The sequence below is a fragment of the Sparassis crispa genome (assembly GCF_003851025.1).
Source record: "Sparassis crispa DNA, contig_000003F, whole genome shotgun sequence".
NCBI classification, from domain to species: Eukaryota; Fungi; Basidiomycota; class Agaricomycetes; order Polyporales; family Sparassidaceae; genus Sparassis; species Sparassis crispa.
Genome location: NW_020939750.1, coordinates 1,670,327 through 1,683,565, shown reverse-complemented (window position 1 = coordinate 1,683,565; position 13,239 = coordinate 1,670,327). Strand labels below are relative to the sequence as shown.

At 53.2% G+C, this 13,239-nt stretch overlaps 4 protein-coding genes across 4 annotated transcripts; 2 read left to right on the top strand and 2 right to left on the bottom strand.

The window, feature by feature from the left end:
- Positions 1-1,207: 1,207 nt before the first annotated feature.
- Positions 1,208-5,067, top strand: SCP_0406460 (predicted protein; the record flags this gene model as incomplete). Its single annotated transcript, XM_027757374.1, has 6 exons — positions 1,208-1,977; positions 2,056-3,616; positions 3,670-3,714; positions 3,769-4,119; positions 4,182-4,354; positions 4,416-5,067. The coding sequence occupies 6 exons, from the start codon at positions 1,208-1,210 to the stop codon at positions 5,065-5,067; spliced, it is 3,552 nt and encodes a 1,183-aa protein (XP_027613175.1).
- A 242-nt stretch (positions 5,068-5,309) lies between these two features.
- SCP_0406450 (cysteine proteinase) lies at positions 5,310-10,116 on the bottom strand (the record flags this gene model as incomplete). Its single annotated transcript, XM_027757373.1, has 24 exons — positions 5,310-5,690; positions 5,748-6,006; positions 6,061-6,150; positions 6,201-6,469; positions 6,521-6,661; positions 6,709-6,851; positions 6,910-7,017; positions 7,072-7,171; positions 7,219-7,313; positions 7,371-7,509; positions 7,558-7,645; positions 7,693-7,932; positions 7,986-8,033; positions 8,081-8,167; positions 8,230-8,340; positions 8,395-8,709; positions 8,770-8,837; positions 8,887-8,982; positions 9,030-9,114; positions 9,164-9,291; positions 9,347-9,424; positions 9,477-9,515; positions 9,570-9,661; positions 9,711-10,116. The coding sequence occupies 24 exons, from the start codon at positions 10,114-10,116 to the stop codon at positions 5,310-5,312; spliced, it is 3,606 nt and encodes a 1,201-aa protein (XP_027613174.1).
- A 158-nt stretch (positions 10,117-10,274) lies between these two features.
- On the top strand, positions 10,275-11,412 carry SCP_0406440 (18S rRNA (guanine(1575)-N(7))-methyltransferase; the record flags this gene model as incomplete). The annotated part of the gene is made up of 6 exons (XM_027757372.1): positions 10,275-10,310; positions 10,370-10,407; positions 10,459-10,637; positions 10,698-10,794; positions 10,853-11,279; positions 11,335-11,412. The coding sequence occupies 6 exons, from the start codon at positions 10,275-10,277 to the stop codon at positions 11,410-11,412; spliced, it is 855 nt and encodes a 284-aa protein (XP_027613173.1).
- Positions 11,413-11,516: 104 nt separating this feature from the next.
- Positions 11,517-13,181, bottom strand: SCP_0406430 (Probable mitochondrial chaperone; the record flags this gene model as incomplete). The annotated part of the gene is made up of 6 exons (XM_027757371.1): positions 11,517-11,919; positions 12,000-12,237; positions 12,288-12,600; positions 12,653-12,961; positions 13,020-13,050; positions 13,108-13,181. The coding sequence occupies 6 exons, from the start codon at positions 13,179-13,181 to the stop codon at positions 11,517-11,519; spliced, it is 1,368 nt and encodes a 455-aa protein (XP_027613172.1).
- Between the last annotated feature and the right edge of the window lie 58 nt (positions 13,182-13,239).

Here is a 13,239-nt window from a genome sequence, read left to right as displayed (position 1 = left end):
TCAGTACTGTAGGTACAATTAATATTAGCTGCTAGATGCAAATCGGAAGCGCGGTCTCCAGCCTGGGAGTCTGCGCTCTACCGCCGCAGCCTCTGACGCTGATCATTATGGGTCCCTCTTGATGGCCGCCACAAACAGAAAGATGCACGGGCACACCACACAAGAGCCCGGGAGAGGTGGTCAAATAATCTGTCGATGGAGGACTCACTATACACTTGACGGAATGGGGAAAAATACACCGAGTCAGCGTCTTAGAGATGGGAAGGTGAAGGAAGAGGTTATGAAAAGCAGCCGGGTGATGAAAGGAAGCCACTGAGATAACTTGGGCAAGAAGCTTCCTGACGAACCTTGGGAAGTCGTGTCTGACGGCATTTTTGGATACCCCGATCTGGTTGGGTTAGCCTGTGTGAGTGCTGTCTTTCTACGACCGCGCCCAGGCGGACACGCTGCAGCGGCGCGAAAGATGATGAGCGGTGGAGATATATTTTGCAGCTTGCCGGGGCTGTGGACATGAAGAGTCGGGATCAGTGACTCACGACGGGTTGCCGGATTGGGACGCGTGAAGGTAAAAAGGTAAAATCTGGCTGATAGTCGGACTTGGACAGCCGAGCGCGCTGGGCCTGGGGGGTCGGCGAGGAAGAGAGGGGAGATATATACGAAGAGGCCGGTGAGTTTATAATGCAAGAAGGCGGGGATGAGAGGGAGAAAGGAAGGAGGACTCAGGAGGAGGAGATAGACGTCGAGAAGAGTGTTTGCGTGTGTTTGGAGAGCAGCGAGGGCAGGCCTTGCGGAAGGTGTGAGCAGAGAGCCTCGACCATTCATTTGGCCTCTCCCTCATAAGCTCTAATCGCTCTCGCCTCCCTTTTATCTCTCTCTCGCTCAAAAAAAATACCTTTGCGTTCCATTCTCTTCGCCGTCCATACTGTCGAGCTCGCTATCGTCCTCGTCGCCAAAAGGCCCTTGGCCTCTTTGATCTCACCGATCACGGTCCATTTCCTCGTCCCAGACGTCCAGATACCTTCCGGTCAGTAGATTTGACCGTGCTACTCCTGAACGGCCCACGGCTCACATGATTCTATACTCCATTCTCTTCAGCATTACGGGCTAGAGTTTTCTGCCGCTCGCCACTCCCTTGGCTCATATATCTCCGCCCATTTGTTGCCAGGCCAATTTCCTGACATCTTCTGCCATCCAGTCGCCGCAACTCATGGCTTCGCCGCAGGAGGTCCAGGCACATTCGCCTCCAGTTGATCCTCAGCATTTCCCGCAGTTCCATCCTACTGATCCGGCCTTCCCTACTGTCGTTTCCCCGTCACATCCTGATGCACTTTCTCCACCCCTTCCCTCTCATTTACACGATACCTCTCACTTGCAGGATCCAATGCAATCCCTCTTCTCCACAGAAATGGCCGGTGTAGATTCCATGTCCGTCCCCATGCAAATGTCTCTTTCTGCTCTGTCTTCCTCTCCTGCAGGTCCCGCTGCCATGGATATACTTTCTACCCACCCGCCGGCTGGACAAACATCCCCGGGACTACTCTCAGACTTTCCCCCGCCGAACCCATCCTTTGGCGTTGATCCTCGTCTCACCAGTCTTGACGGTCTTGACGGTTCTCACCAGCTCGTGTCATCACCTAGTGCGACTTCATCCTCAACGGGCCCGTCACATGCACCCTCACCTGCAATGAACGGCATGGGTTCGTCGTACTCCGTAGGCTCCTCGTCACTGGCTTCGGCTCTCGATGGTATGGCCGCGCGCAGCCGCTCGGGCTCATCCGCGTCGCCTGCTAACCTAACCAGCTCGACTTCGGAGATTGGATTCTCATCGGGGGGCAGTGGTCCGTCTACATCGTCTCATGATTCTGGGTTTCAGTTCATGTCTGGGTTTGAGAATACGCCGCCTCAGCCTGCAGAGGAAAACTCACAGGACGTGCCTGAAGGTGCACATCTACTCGTTCTCGGTGACATGCTGAAGAAGTGAGTCTTCAACTACTGCCTAACTCCATCCTTCCTTCTGGTTTAATAGTTGACCGCCGCTCACCCGCATTTATCCAGCATTGCACGGACTGCTAACTCCGGCAGTCAGGCCTGTTCCATGGGACAGACGACCGACGCGCGTGATATCGTAGACATGCTGAAGAAAAATGTGCTGCTCGTAGCAGAACTCGTTGCTGCCATGCACCTGGGAACTTCTGGAGTGTCTTCCAACATGTCATCTCCGCACTGTCACCCAGCGGTTGCCTCCAGTGCACCTATGGCTGCAGCAGCGCAAGATGTTGCACAGCAGCAGCACATAAATGGGCTCCAGTCTTATGGTTCTCCCCCCCTGGATACCAACGCCATGCTCGATATGTCCGATATATCTCGCAAGCGCTGTGCTTCTTCCGTTGCAGGTGATAGAGTCCCGAAGATCATGAAGCTTGAGCCCCACGACGACGCGCCGCTCAGCCAACTCCCTGCGCCCATTATCCCGCCCACAGCGATTCCCATATCCCCCGTTTATTCTTACCCACCACCTATGCCCTCGATTCCCCCATCTGCAAGTATGGGCGAGATACCAGCAATACCACCACCCTCAATTCCCCCCACCGTTACCCCTTCTCGTCCGCCCACTCCAGGCGGTATACCTGCGCTCCATCATATTGTACCCGACGGGCCGCCTCCGCAGTCTCTACATTCCATGCATTTTGCCCCTCTCGATCCGATGCTTACTTCACCACCAGACTTTAACCCTCAGTCGTCTATTACACCCGGTCCCTCCTCGCTCCCTGCTAACGTCTTTGACTCTGTACCCCTGGTTAATACCATCTGGCCCGACGCCCGAGTCCCCATTGCTCGTCATCACTCGCACTCTGTTTCATCGGGTTCAGTCCTTTCTTCCATCCCTCCACCCGCGATAGCCATTGCACAACTTCCGCCCATGCAGTTCAGCTCCAGTGTGTTCCCCTCACCAACACGAACTACACACCTTGCGCAGACTCCTGTGCCAACCCCGCCAGTTCCTTCCGATCTCGCTGTCCGTGCCTCGCGCTCCTCCTCCATGTCCAACTTGCACGCAGCGAACACGCCGAACCCGTTCGCCTTCGGGCTCGATATGCAGCCCGTGCCGCTCCCTCCATCAGTGGAAATGCTTCAATCGCGCCCGTCGACGTCAGGACTGCAGAGCCGGGCGACCACTCCCGACTACGACGACGAGATGGACGGCTTGCACGAGTCGTCGGACGAGGGCGGCGAGAACTCGCAGCCGTACCAGTACATGTCACCCGCGGCGGGGTCCTCTGACAGCGCTGAGAACACCGCGAGCCCAGAGGGGACGTCCTCGCTCTCGCGCCGGCCGAGCCAACGGCGCATGAGCCGCGCGTCGCCGTCAGCGGAAGGCGGGGCGTCGTCCTCGGCACACGGGAACGAGGTCCCGCAGGAGTATCGCGTAGAGGTGGAGCGCATCTTTTTCGAGTTCTTGAATGCCACCTGCTCGAATCTCGACGCGACCGACGCGAAGGGTGAGCCGATCCACCAGACGCTGATGGCGAAGAAGATGCAAAGGTTGGACGAGTCGCCCGACTTCCGGCCGTTCAAGTTCCGAATTCAGGCCTTCACCAACGCGTTCTTAGAGGAGGTGGGTCATCTTTATACCCCATGTTAGGCCGTATCATGATCATTGTTCCTCAGCTTGCGCGACAAGGTTACCCTGAAGAAAAGATACCAATGAAAAAGGTGCGTATTTATCTGTCAGCGGCGCGAGCTGCGCTCAACGTGCCGGTGTTGCAGATCCGCAATTTTCTGTGGAATCAGCCTTTCATATCGCGGTTCAACGAAGAGGGAAAAAAATCGAAGTCGAAAGGCAATCACATCTGGCATGTCGATGCCAAAAAGACGGAGAGCGGCTGGGCGTTCCGCCCGTTCCGCCGGAAGCTGGCGGGCACACCACCAGGAGTGGCCTACGTTGGATTGCGTTGGATGTGGACGCCGCGCATCTGGGATCCCCAGGCGTCCAGGTCGAACATGCCGGTCAAGTACAATTCGTCTGAGCTCCCGTCGTGGCTGTCCTGGAAGGACGATGTTCTGTCTGGGATCCCAACGCCCGATGCTCAGAGCTGCGACGTGACAGTGGAAGCCAGGGTTGGTGCTTACTTCTTCATGTCGTTGCGCCGTCTGATTATTGGTTTGCTTGTCGCCCATAGTACATACAGGATGGGAAGGAAGAGGTTCTTCAGCATACTGTCCACATCGTGATAGCTCCAATGGCGTCTGTTGATTCCACATTCGTGCCCTCGCGACGACCGTCCTTGGCTGGGGAACTGAATCCCCGGCGGGTGTTGAGCGATCCAGCCGTAACGCAGACGACACCCCCACGGTCTGTCCCAAATATTTCTCTCTGTTATAGATCGTGTCTTGACCTTCGACGCTTCACCCAGGATTATGCGCGCACAAACTACCTTGGCTCCCGCAGTTCCATCGCATGCCCCAGATTCTCAAGTCGTTCAGGTGCTCACCAGTGCTGCTCAGCGCGTAGCACAGGAAGCGCAGTCGCAAGTAGTGGCGTCTCCGAATGACGCTGGACCTGAATTGCAAGCTTTGGCAAAGCAGCAACATGTGCTGACTGTTACTGCCCAGGCGTTCAATTCCAAGATGGCAGGAGATGAAGAGGGCTCGGGAACGCAGTCGAGCTTGCTTACAGCGGCGGCACAACAGGTTGTGCTGCAAGCTGCGCGCCAAGTTGTTGCCGATCGCACTGTTGCGGCCGTGTCCTCCGGAGTCGTATCTCCCCAAACAGCAGCGTCGCAGGTCACCGTGAAGGATGTGTCCGTCGCAACCCAGTCCGCCGTCGCGCAAGCGGTGGACATGATTGGGCCCCTTTCCAGCGAAGTCGATGTCTTGATGACAGCGAGTTCTCTTCTGCAGCAACAAACTCGGGCTCCACCTCCCCCGCCTCTGCTGGATCCGCAACTTTCGGCGTTGGCGGAGTCAGGGCGACCCCATCCAGCAGGAACGTCACCACCAGGACAGTTCGGTATCCCTGCAGCGGTATCAGCTCCCTCGGGAGCAGTCTTCTTCCCACAATCATGATCTGCTGTTGCTCGCTTCACTTGGGTTCTGGATGCGTTATCTTATAATGTAGTGCGTATTGGGCATTCCCGCAGTCATAGAGCGTGATTAGTCGAATTTATTGTATCATGTGTTACTACTACACCTTGCAGCTCGCCTGTTGTCTTATTAGAATTGTCACGATTGCTTTGCCATACTCACCCTGTACGTGCGCACGCCTCACTTTGAATATCATAACAGATGCTGTATACTGCCGATAATCGTCACGGATTAAACGGCGTCTCGCATATGGCGCACATTGCGACATCAATGTCGTTTTCGTAAGTACATGCTGAGCAGGCTTTGGATGTAGCAGGTGGCTGATCAGACTGCGAGCTCGACTCCCTAGCACCGTCCGAATCTGAGTCCGGGATCCCTCCGAGTAGAGTGCCACCAAATCCTTGACCTTCGTTTCTTCTCTTGCGGGGCACATCTTCGGTGTCAGAGTCGGACAGCAGATCGATGTTCTCGCTCTCTTCACGAAGATCCAAGAGATCGTTGGATAAGATCCCTAGTGACAGAACTGTGGCAGAGCTGTCATCAAGTTCTTGGCCGTGATAGAACAGACGCTGAGATATGATCGGGATGTCGAACTCCTCTTCGAACTGGGACACGACGCGTTAGTCGCCTTGTCATGGAAACTGGAGAAAACACGTAGATACCGTGATTTTGAGGTCTTTGACCCTCATGTTCTTGGTGATGGTCACCCGGCGCCTCTTTCCGTAATCTTTCGCCTGCCGAAGACGGTTGGATTGCCGCAAGCCGCCACTCTTCCGAGAGCCATAAGTCATGAGCGTCGATGGATGCAATGGACGCCGAGTAGTCTGCACAGTGTCCGGTTTGTAGGTTTCGACGGTGGGTGTGGGGTCTTGAGGGCCCAATATACGAACAGTAATTTCTGTCATGTCAAAGGATGATTTCCTAGACAAAGGCTGAGTGACAGACGATGAAATTGAGAGCACCGTCGTTATATACCTCTTCCGACGGCAATCCTCGCATACGGATAATTCATGTTCCAGCTTTGTGCCAGTGTTCTCCACTGCAATTAGTGGTCCACCGGAATAGCTTATAAATAACATAAGCATTTAGAGGTTCCACGAGGACAACTAACTCACATATCCTCCAGCACGTCCCAGTCGCTTCGCTTGATGATGGCGACGGATGAATCCAGATCGGTCCCCGAGTTAGGATCCAAACAAAGCAACCCATGTTCACATAAGAATTGGGAGTTGTCCACACTCTCTGGACGCTGCACTTCCACAGGATGAAGCAGCCATTGCCTCCATGCCCGAACGAAATGTGCAGGAACTATGGCGCAGGGAACATTTTCGAGTAACGCTGTATTACCGTTCAGCGCATTGTCATGCATATGCTTCAATTTAGCCTGCAGAACATTGAGCACATGAAGTTCATTCCGCATACGGGATAATCATACCTTTTCTTCCTCTGCTTGCCTGCGGAGCTCTCGCTTGTCTTCTTTGGAGATATGTATCAGGGCTTCGCACACAGGACAGACCTCGGTCTCAGTAGATAGTGGTTCCCACGTTGGGAACAAGTCCTGAAGGAAAAGACATGCCTGCGACAAACTGAGCACAGTTCGGGAGAACAAAGTGAATTGCGTACCTCAACAGAGACGCGCCTACGAGCGGTTACGTTGGTTGATAGATCGTCATGCTCGCATTTAACATGATATTTAAAGTCTGGAGCATCAGGGGGTGGGTCCCCCTGGGAAGGATTGTGCATCTTGGGTTTTGCAAGTCTCCAATCTAATATTCGACAACGGATTCAGCGGATAGGTAAATTTTACGAAGTGTGGCTGATCACCTTTCAGCCACTGTTTTGATATCCAGTACCCTTCCTCGTTCTCTGCAACAGGAGCGATCTCGTCGAACCGGGCCACGAAGCGTGGATGCTCGATTTGGTACAGCCGCTCTGCAGTGAGACATGAATTTTCAGACTTAAAAGATGATAGACACAGAATCATACCCGTAAACATCTCGCTCACGCAGGTTTCGCACACGTCCAACGGTGAGAGGTCGGGAACCAGTAAGCAATTGTCGTCGTCAGCGATGCGATGATGAGCCGCCTAACAAGAGGTCAATGACAGGTCTGACACTTCTTCACTGTACGCACCCTAGTGATCAGTTTCATATCGCTCGCCTTGTCCGGATCGATCTGTCCGTGGCTACATACGATGTCGGATACGGAGATAATATTTCTCCCTTCTTCTGCATCCAAAGGTAACTTAATGCCTGATGCTCATATACAACTGTCATAAGGCTCACCATCCGATATTTCAGACTTCGTAAAGGAGCGTGAGGGTGTCTCATCTGATTCAGAGGGAGATGCTGCCCGCTTTTTGGGCTTTGCAAGATGACGCGATATCCAGGTCTCGAGGGCTTGACGACTCGCGACTACACAATCCTAAGATGCCCATGAGCCATCTGTAACTCCTGTAATGACAACACTAACCTCATCGCGGGTAGATAATTGCCACGATCTGTAGATGTCCATCACCTTATACCGCATGTCATTGAAATGAGCCTTCGCCTGCTTCTCTCTACAGGTCGTCAGCATCGAACATGACGCATGAGCATCACTACTTACTTCTCGGTAAACTCTTCGCACGCCTGGTCGTGAGCAGCATTCAGCATACGTACTGCTTCCATGGCCCGAGGTGGTGGAGAAGGTATGGTGATTTGTGAATGTGCGTGCGCTGAGCCATTGGCTTGAGGGGAATAAGATCGATGGGGCGCCTTCCCATTGATAACGTTTTTGGTAAGCTCCGAACTGCGCATATCAATGCGCGAGTATACTAGCATATAGGCATCTTTCGAAGAGATGTAACTGGTCAACGATGTGTCAGTGTTACACACTTAGGACAAAGACGATGTACCCACGATGCTGCTTCAGGCTCTGTTTTAGAGCCATTTGCGGGCGGTGGGGAACTGCTCGGACAGGTGAGAAGGGCAGGTACGGCTCAATTACAACTTACTCAAGAATCTCGATATCGCTGTCGCTCTCTACGCGCCGACGCTTCCTCTGAGGGATACGCGGCTTCTGACTTTGCCCCGCCGCTTTCCTACCCAGAGGCGCATTATTTTAGCTGTTGAACTTTGTGGAATTGGAATGATAGTCGCTTACTTCTTCTCCGCATCGGCCGCCGGTCCAACCTTCGCTTTAGAAATAGGCTTAGCTCCAAGTGACTCAATCTCAGTGACGGTTTCGTCGTTGAACTGATACCATCCTTGGTTCCTGCATCAGGCGTAGAAAATCAGCAGGAGCTCTGATCTGATCATTTCGACCTACTGGACATCGAACACTTGCGCCTCATAATGTCCATGGTATGCACTGGCGCCCTTATGCAAGAGCACACCACGAAGCGCATACCGGTTCGTATTCTTCCGACAGTTCTTCGCGTTCTTGCGCATTTCGGCAGATCCAAGAAATTGGTCCATGTCTATCGATGTCGGGAACGAGATAGCATATTTACTCTTCTTGCGCTCCATGGTCGAGACGTCATAGACGAACCGCAGTAAAGAGAAGTGCAACACCGGAGGAAGCTGCCGGAGTTCTGTGTATCGTTTGGCATCCTGCAGGCTGTCACAACGTGGGCATAGGTACCTGCACAAGGTAGAGAGCTATCAGGCCACTTATGACTTAAACATGACAGGAGGATCTCACTTGTTATCGCCGGACAATGTCTCGGGCTGCAGCAATGCAGTGATCCGGTCTTCAAGTGTGGCGTTGTTCTGGCGAGGACAGTGAGCTTATTTCAGCACTGCTCAGTCCATGACGTACCTGGATGTTGACTTCAATCTCCAGGAAATCCGACTCTCGTTCAGAGCTATTGTGGCACTTTTCGCAAATCGTGCCGTACACTTGCTTGCCCTGAAACTGGTAGTTCCTAAGTACAAAGATCACACCAACCTGAAAATTTATACCTGATCTGCAATGAGTGACTTCAATGACGGACTCGATTGTTTGTGGAACTCTGTGTCCAAGTGGGCCATGAACAGTTTGGAGAACCTGGAAGAAACGTCAGATTTCAATATAGGTTAATATTGATGTTACGAACTCCTGAGCATCTTGCTGTTCGGCTGTCCTCAGTTTCAAGCTTTCAACAAGCTTGACGGGATTAAAAGCGCTCTCGATGCCCTCCTGCATCGCGGCAAATGTCACCTGAAGCTGGAATATCGGCGATTCCTGAGAAGAACTGTCAGCTGCGTTCTGCAACAACGAGGATCAGCAAGGCACGGACTTCAAATTTGTGCTCCGCATCCTGAGCTGGTTGACACTTATAGACGCCATCGCGGAACGGCAAGTCCTGGAACCACACCTAAACGTGACTTGAGAAATTAAAGTAGGAACTCGCAATAATGTAGGCGTACTTGTAGATATGCATTCGCATAGCAAGTGGCGCCCAGATTCTGCATCAAAGATAATGAATCAAGAGTTGCAGCACCCCCAAGGGACGCACGCACCTTCAGTCCCACCGGGAAACCAGGATCTCTCGAGTTAGCGACGGGATCCTCACCGAGATTCGTGACTTTCATGAAGGCTTCACGAGCCTTGCCTGGAGACGCGTGTGACTACGCAATCAATCTCTAGGAAGCTACTCTCACCCTCATCTTCCCACTTCTCCTGACCCAGATAGTTGAGGCAGTACGGGGTGCTCCTGCATGCCTTACTGCTACAAGACGGCGCTTCATCGTCGGAAATGACAATCACATCATCCTCCAGTTCCCCATGAGCTTTGGGTTGCGGTTGCTTCGTCTCCTCTTTCACCGACGTCGACCTAGCTCGCGCTGCGTACTTGTTCGCACACAGAGGATGCGAGCTCTTGGGCAAAAAGCCGCAGGTGGCAAGCCTGTGCTCGAGCGTGATTGCTGACGCGTCTGTGATCTCGGTGCCCACCCAACCCCAGGTGGAATATTGGGTATTCCCGGCGAGCCTAGCACGCTTCAGTCTTTCGCCAGCTGAGAGACCTGCAGGGGTAGGAGACGAGCGGCGGGTGCGTTTCGGCGGCATGCAGAGAGGCGAGGATGAGTGGGGGAAGGAGAAGAGAGACAGTCAAGCGGGTGCCGCGGCAAGCTTGGATGATTGCCATGACCGCACGCGTCGAGCGCGCCTCGATCACGAGCGCTAAAGTTCACCTTTCTTACTCGTTCCGCTTACCTCTCTCAAAAATGTCTCGCCCGGAGCTTCAAGCGCCTCCAGAAATTGTATTTTGCATTTTTGCTCGCTGCTATTAGTTTTGTTCGCGCCTGACTATTTCTGACAGTACTATGGCGATACAGAAGCCAAGAAATACACTAATAAGTTCGTGGATAGGGCTCTCTGCTATGTTGCGTACCGTCTCATTCATCCTAGTTCGCGCATCCAACAGATCCAAGCCGACATGACATACCGAGCTCTCGAATTACTGAATCTACCTCCCGATGAGTCAGCCTTCGTCCTTGACATTGGCTGCGGCTCCGGGCTCTCTGGTGAAATTCTCGACGAGCAGGGTCATGTGTGGGTAGGCGTGGATGTTGCCCCAAGCATGTTAGGTGAGGTTTTTTCTGTGCTTTTGATTGTATTGTATTTCTGACATATCCAACCGCCTACAGAGGTTGCCTTTGAACGAGAAGTAGAAGGAGACTTATTTCTGCAAGATATTGGACAAGGATTCGGTTTCCGGCCAGGTAGCTTTGACGCAGCAATAAGGTGGGTCTTTATCATCCTCTCCATAAGTTTCATTCCCCCTACTACATCGTTGACGCAGCATATCCGTAATCCAATGGCTTCTCAATGCCGAAACTTCACATCCCACCTCCTCACCCCCACATCGTCTCACTCGCTTCTTCACTACTCTCTTCGCTGCTCTTCGCAATCCCTCTCGAGCTGTTCTACAATTCTACCCGACATCAGACGATCAGATCCAATTGATCACGTCTATTGCGCAAAAAGCTGGGTTCGGCGGTGGCATAGTGGTCGACTATCCCAACTCGAACAAGGCGCGGAAAGTATTTCTGTGTCTATTTGTTGGTGGTGGCGGCGGATCCCAACAGATGCCAAAGGGTTTGGAGGATGAGGGCCAGGAGAGTGAAGGGCGAGCGATGTTCGAAAAGAGGAGAGAGCGACAGTCGAAGTCAAAGAGTGGGAAGCGCAAAAGCATAAAGGACAAGGACTGGATTTTGAAAAAAAAACAGGTGCGCCCCATAAATTTTCATGCATCTTGCTCCTTCCTAATGATAACTCACTCAGCTGTATCGGCAACGCGGCAAAAACAACGTCCCTCACGATTCAAAATACACGGGACGCAAACGGAAGCCTGTATTCTGATTCTCTGTCCTCTATGCAGCATTATATCGTGTTGTAGAATTACCGAGCCTGTACTCAGTGCACATCCACCACGCTATCCTGAGCGCTTCCGACTTCTGAGTTCGTTACTTTGGCATGAACAATGTCCGAATACCCTGCACAGCTTCCGCCGTCGTACTCCGGATGAACATGCCCTGCAGCGCAGCCATGCTCACCCGCTTCCCCAACTTCATCTCGCGCTTGACTACCTCTTCCACTTCCCGGCCCATCTTCTCAATTGTCTGCGGATCGATGTGCTCCCAAGCTCCATCCTCGCCGCCACCGCCATAAAAGCGGACAAAGAGACGTCGTGCTTGCTCGGGTGTTGCGTCGTCCAGGAGAACTGAGAGATCAACACGTCCTGGGCGGACCAGAGCGGGATCTAGTCTCTCTGGATGATTTGTCGTCAGGAAGATGACGCGTTCTTCGCCAGACGCTACCCCATCAAGAGCATTCAGGAAGCCCGAGAACGTAACGGAGGATTGGTAGCTAGTTCAGACCAATGGTGCAGCAGGGTATTGGCATGTCACTGTCAGAAATTGCTGGATATGAACCATTCTGCTGCTCACCCATCTTCACTGGTCTGCACACGCTTGTTGAAGGCAGCGTCAACGTCCTCAATGAGGACGAAGCTGCGCTCCGGGGTATTTGACAGTAAATGAATGAGTTTGTCATCCGCAAGGCCCCGCTCGGATAGGTTGAGTAGGCAGAGATCATATGAAAGCGACCCAGCCAGAGCCTGTATGAACGAGGACTTTCCCGAGCCAGGCGGACCATGTAGCAGGTATCCACGGCGGTATGGTATGCCTGGTGTGCCAGTAAGCATGACTCTCAGCGGAGCACAATTGCGAACATACCTCGATCGACATACCACTGACGCCGCCGCAGGAACGCTTTCACATCCTCTTCGATGCGCTCTGATGCACCTTCTGCCAGAACGACACTCTTGAGAGGACGTTTCCGTCTTGGCAGACCGAAGGGTTTCCATTCGAGTCCCCATGGTATCTGTATCACGAGCTTGCCCTCTTGCGCGACCACGGCCATGTCTCGCGCCTCGCGCAGAAGTTCTGAGAACACATTCCGATCCCGCGACAATGTGGTGAGGGTGACGGTTTCCCAGGGTATCCCCGACATGAGCTGCTGAGAGCGTGTTTCTCGCTCGCGCTTCACCTGAAAATGGTCATGCACACGGATTCCAGTGATGCCTACCTGCAAGACTTACCTGAATCCACGCTTTGCGGAAGCGCATCCAATGCGTTCCCGGTCCTGCTACAAGCTTGAACAGCGCATTCGAGCTGCCGTTCTTGCGCTGCTCATGGGACGTTTGCACGCTCAATTGGTGACTTCGCAGCCATGGTGCGGCAGCGCTGCCGGTGTTTGCATTCGCTGTGCGATGCGCCATCCATGCGAGAAACCAGTCATAGGCAGGGTCCTTGTTGCTGATTTCGAGGGACACAAGCATGCGCCGGCGAAGAGCGACAGTGGAGAAAATCATAGCTTGACGAAACACGCTCAGACCTACACCCACTCCCTACAGGATCCAAACCGTTGTCAGTGCATGCCTATGTACTGAAATAGAGGGAGCGTACCATAAGCCCGAATCCTGCCTGAAAGTATGGACTGCGTTTCAGAGCGCTGCTAAGTCAAGAAGATAGATGTTTCACTGACTGCACGCACTTGTCACCTAAGAGACTAGATACCAGCGACCGGCTGTCCACATGGGCAGGAAGTGAAGAAAGTGCGGGGGACATTGACACAGACTGCTGGAGAGCCGAAGGTTCAAGCGCACTACCAACCGCAGGTAAGTCT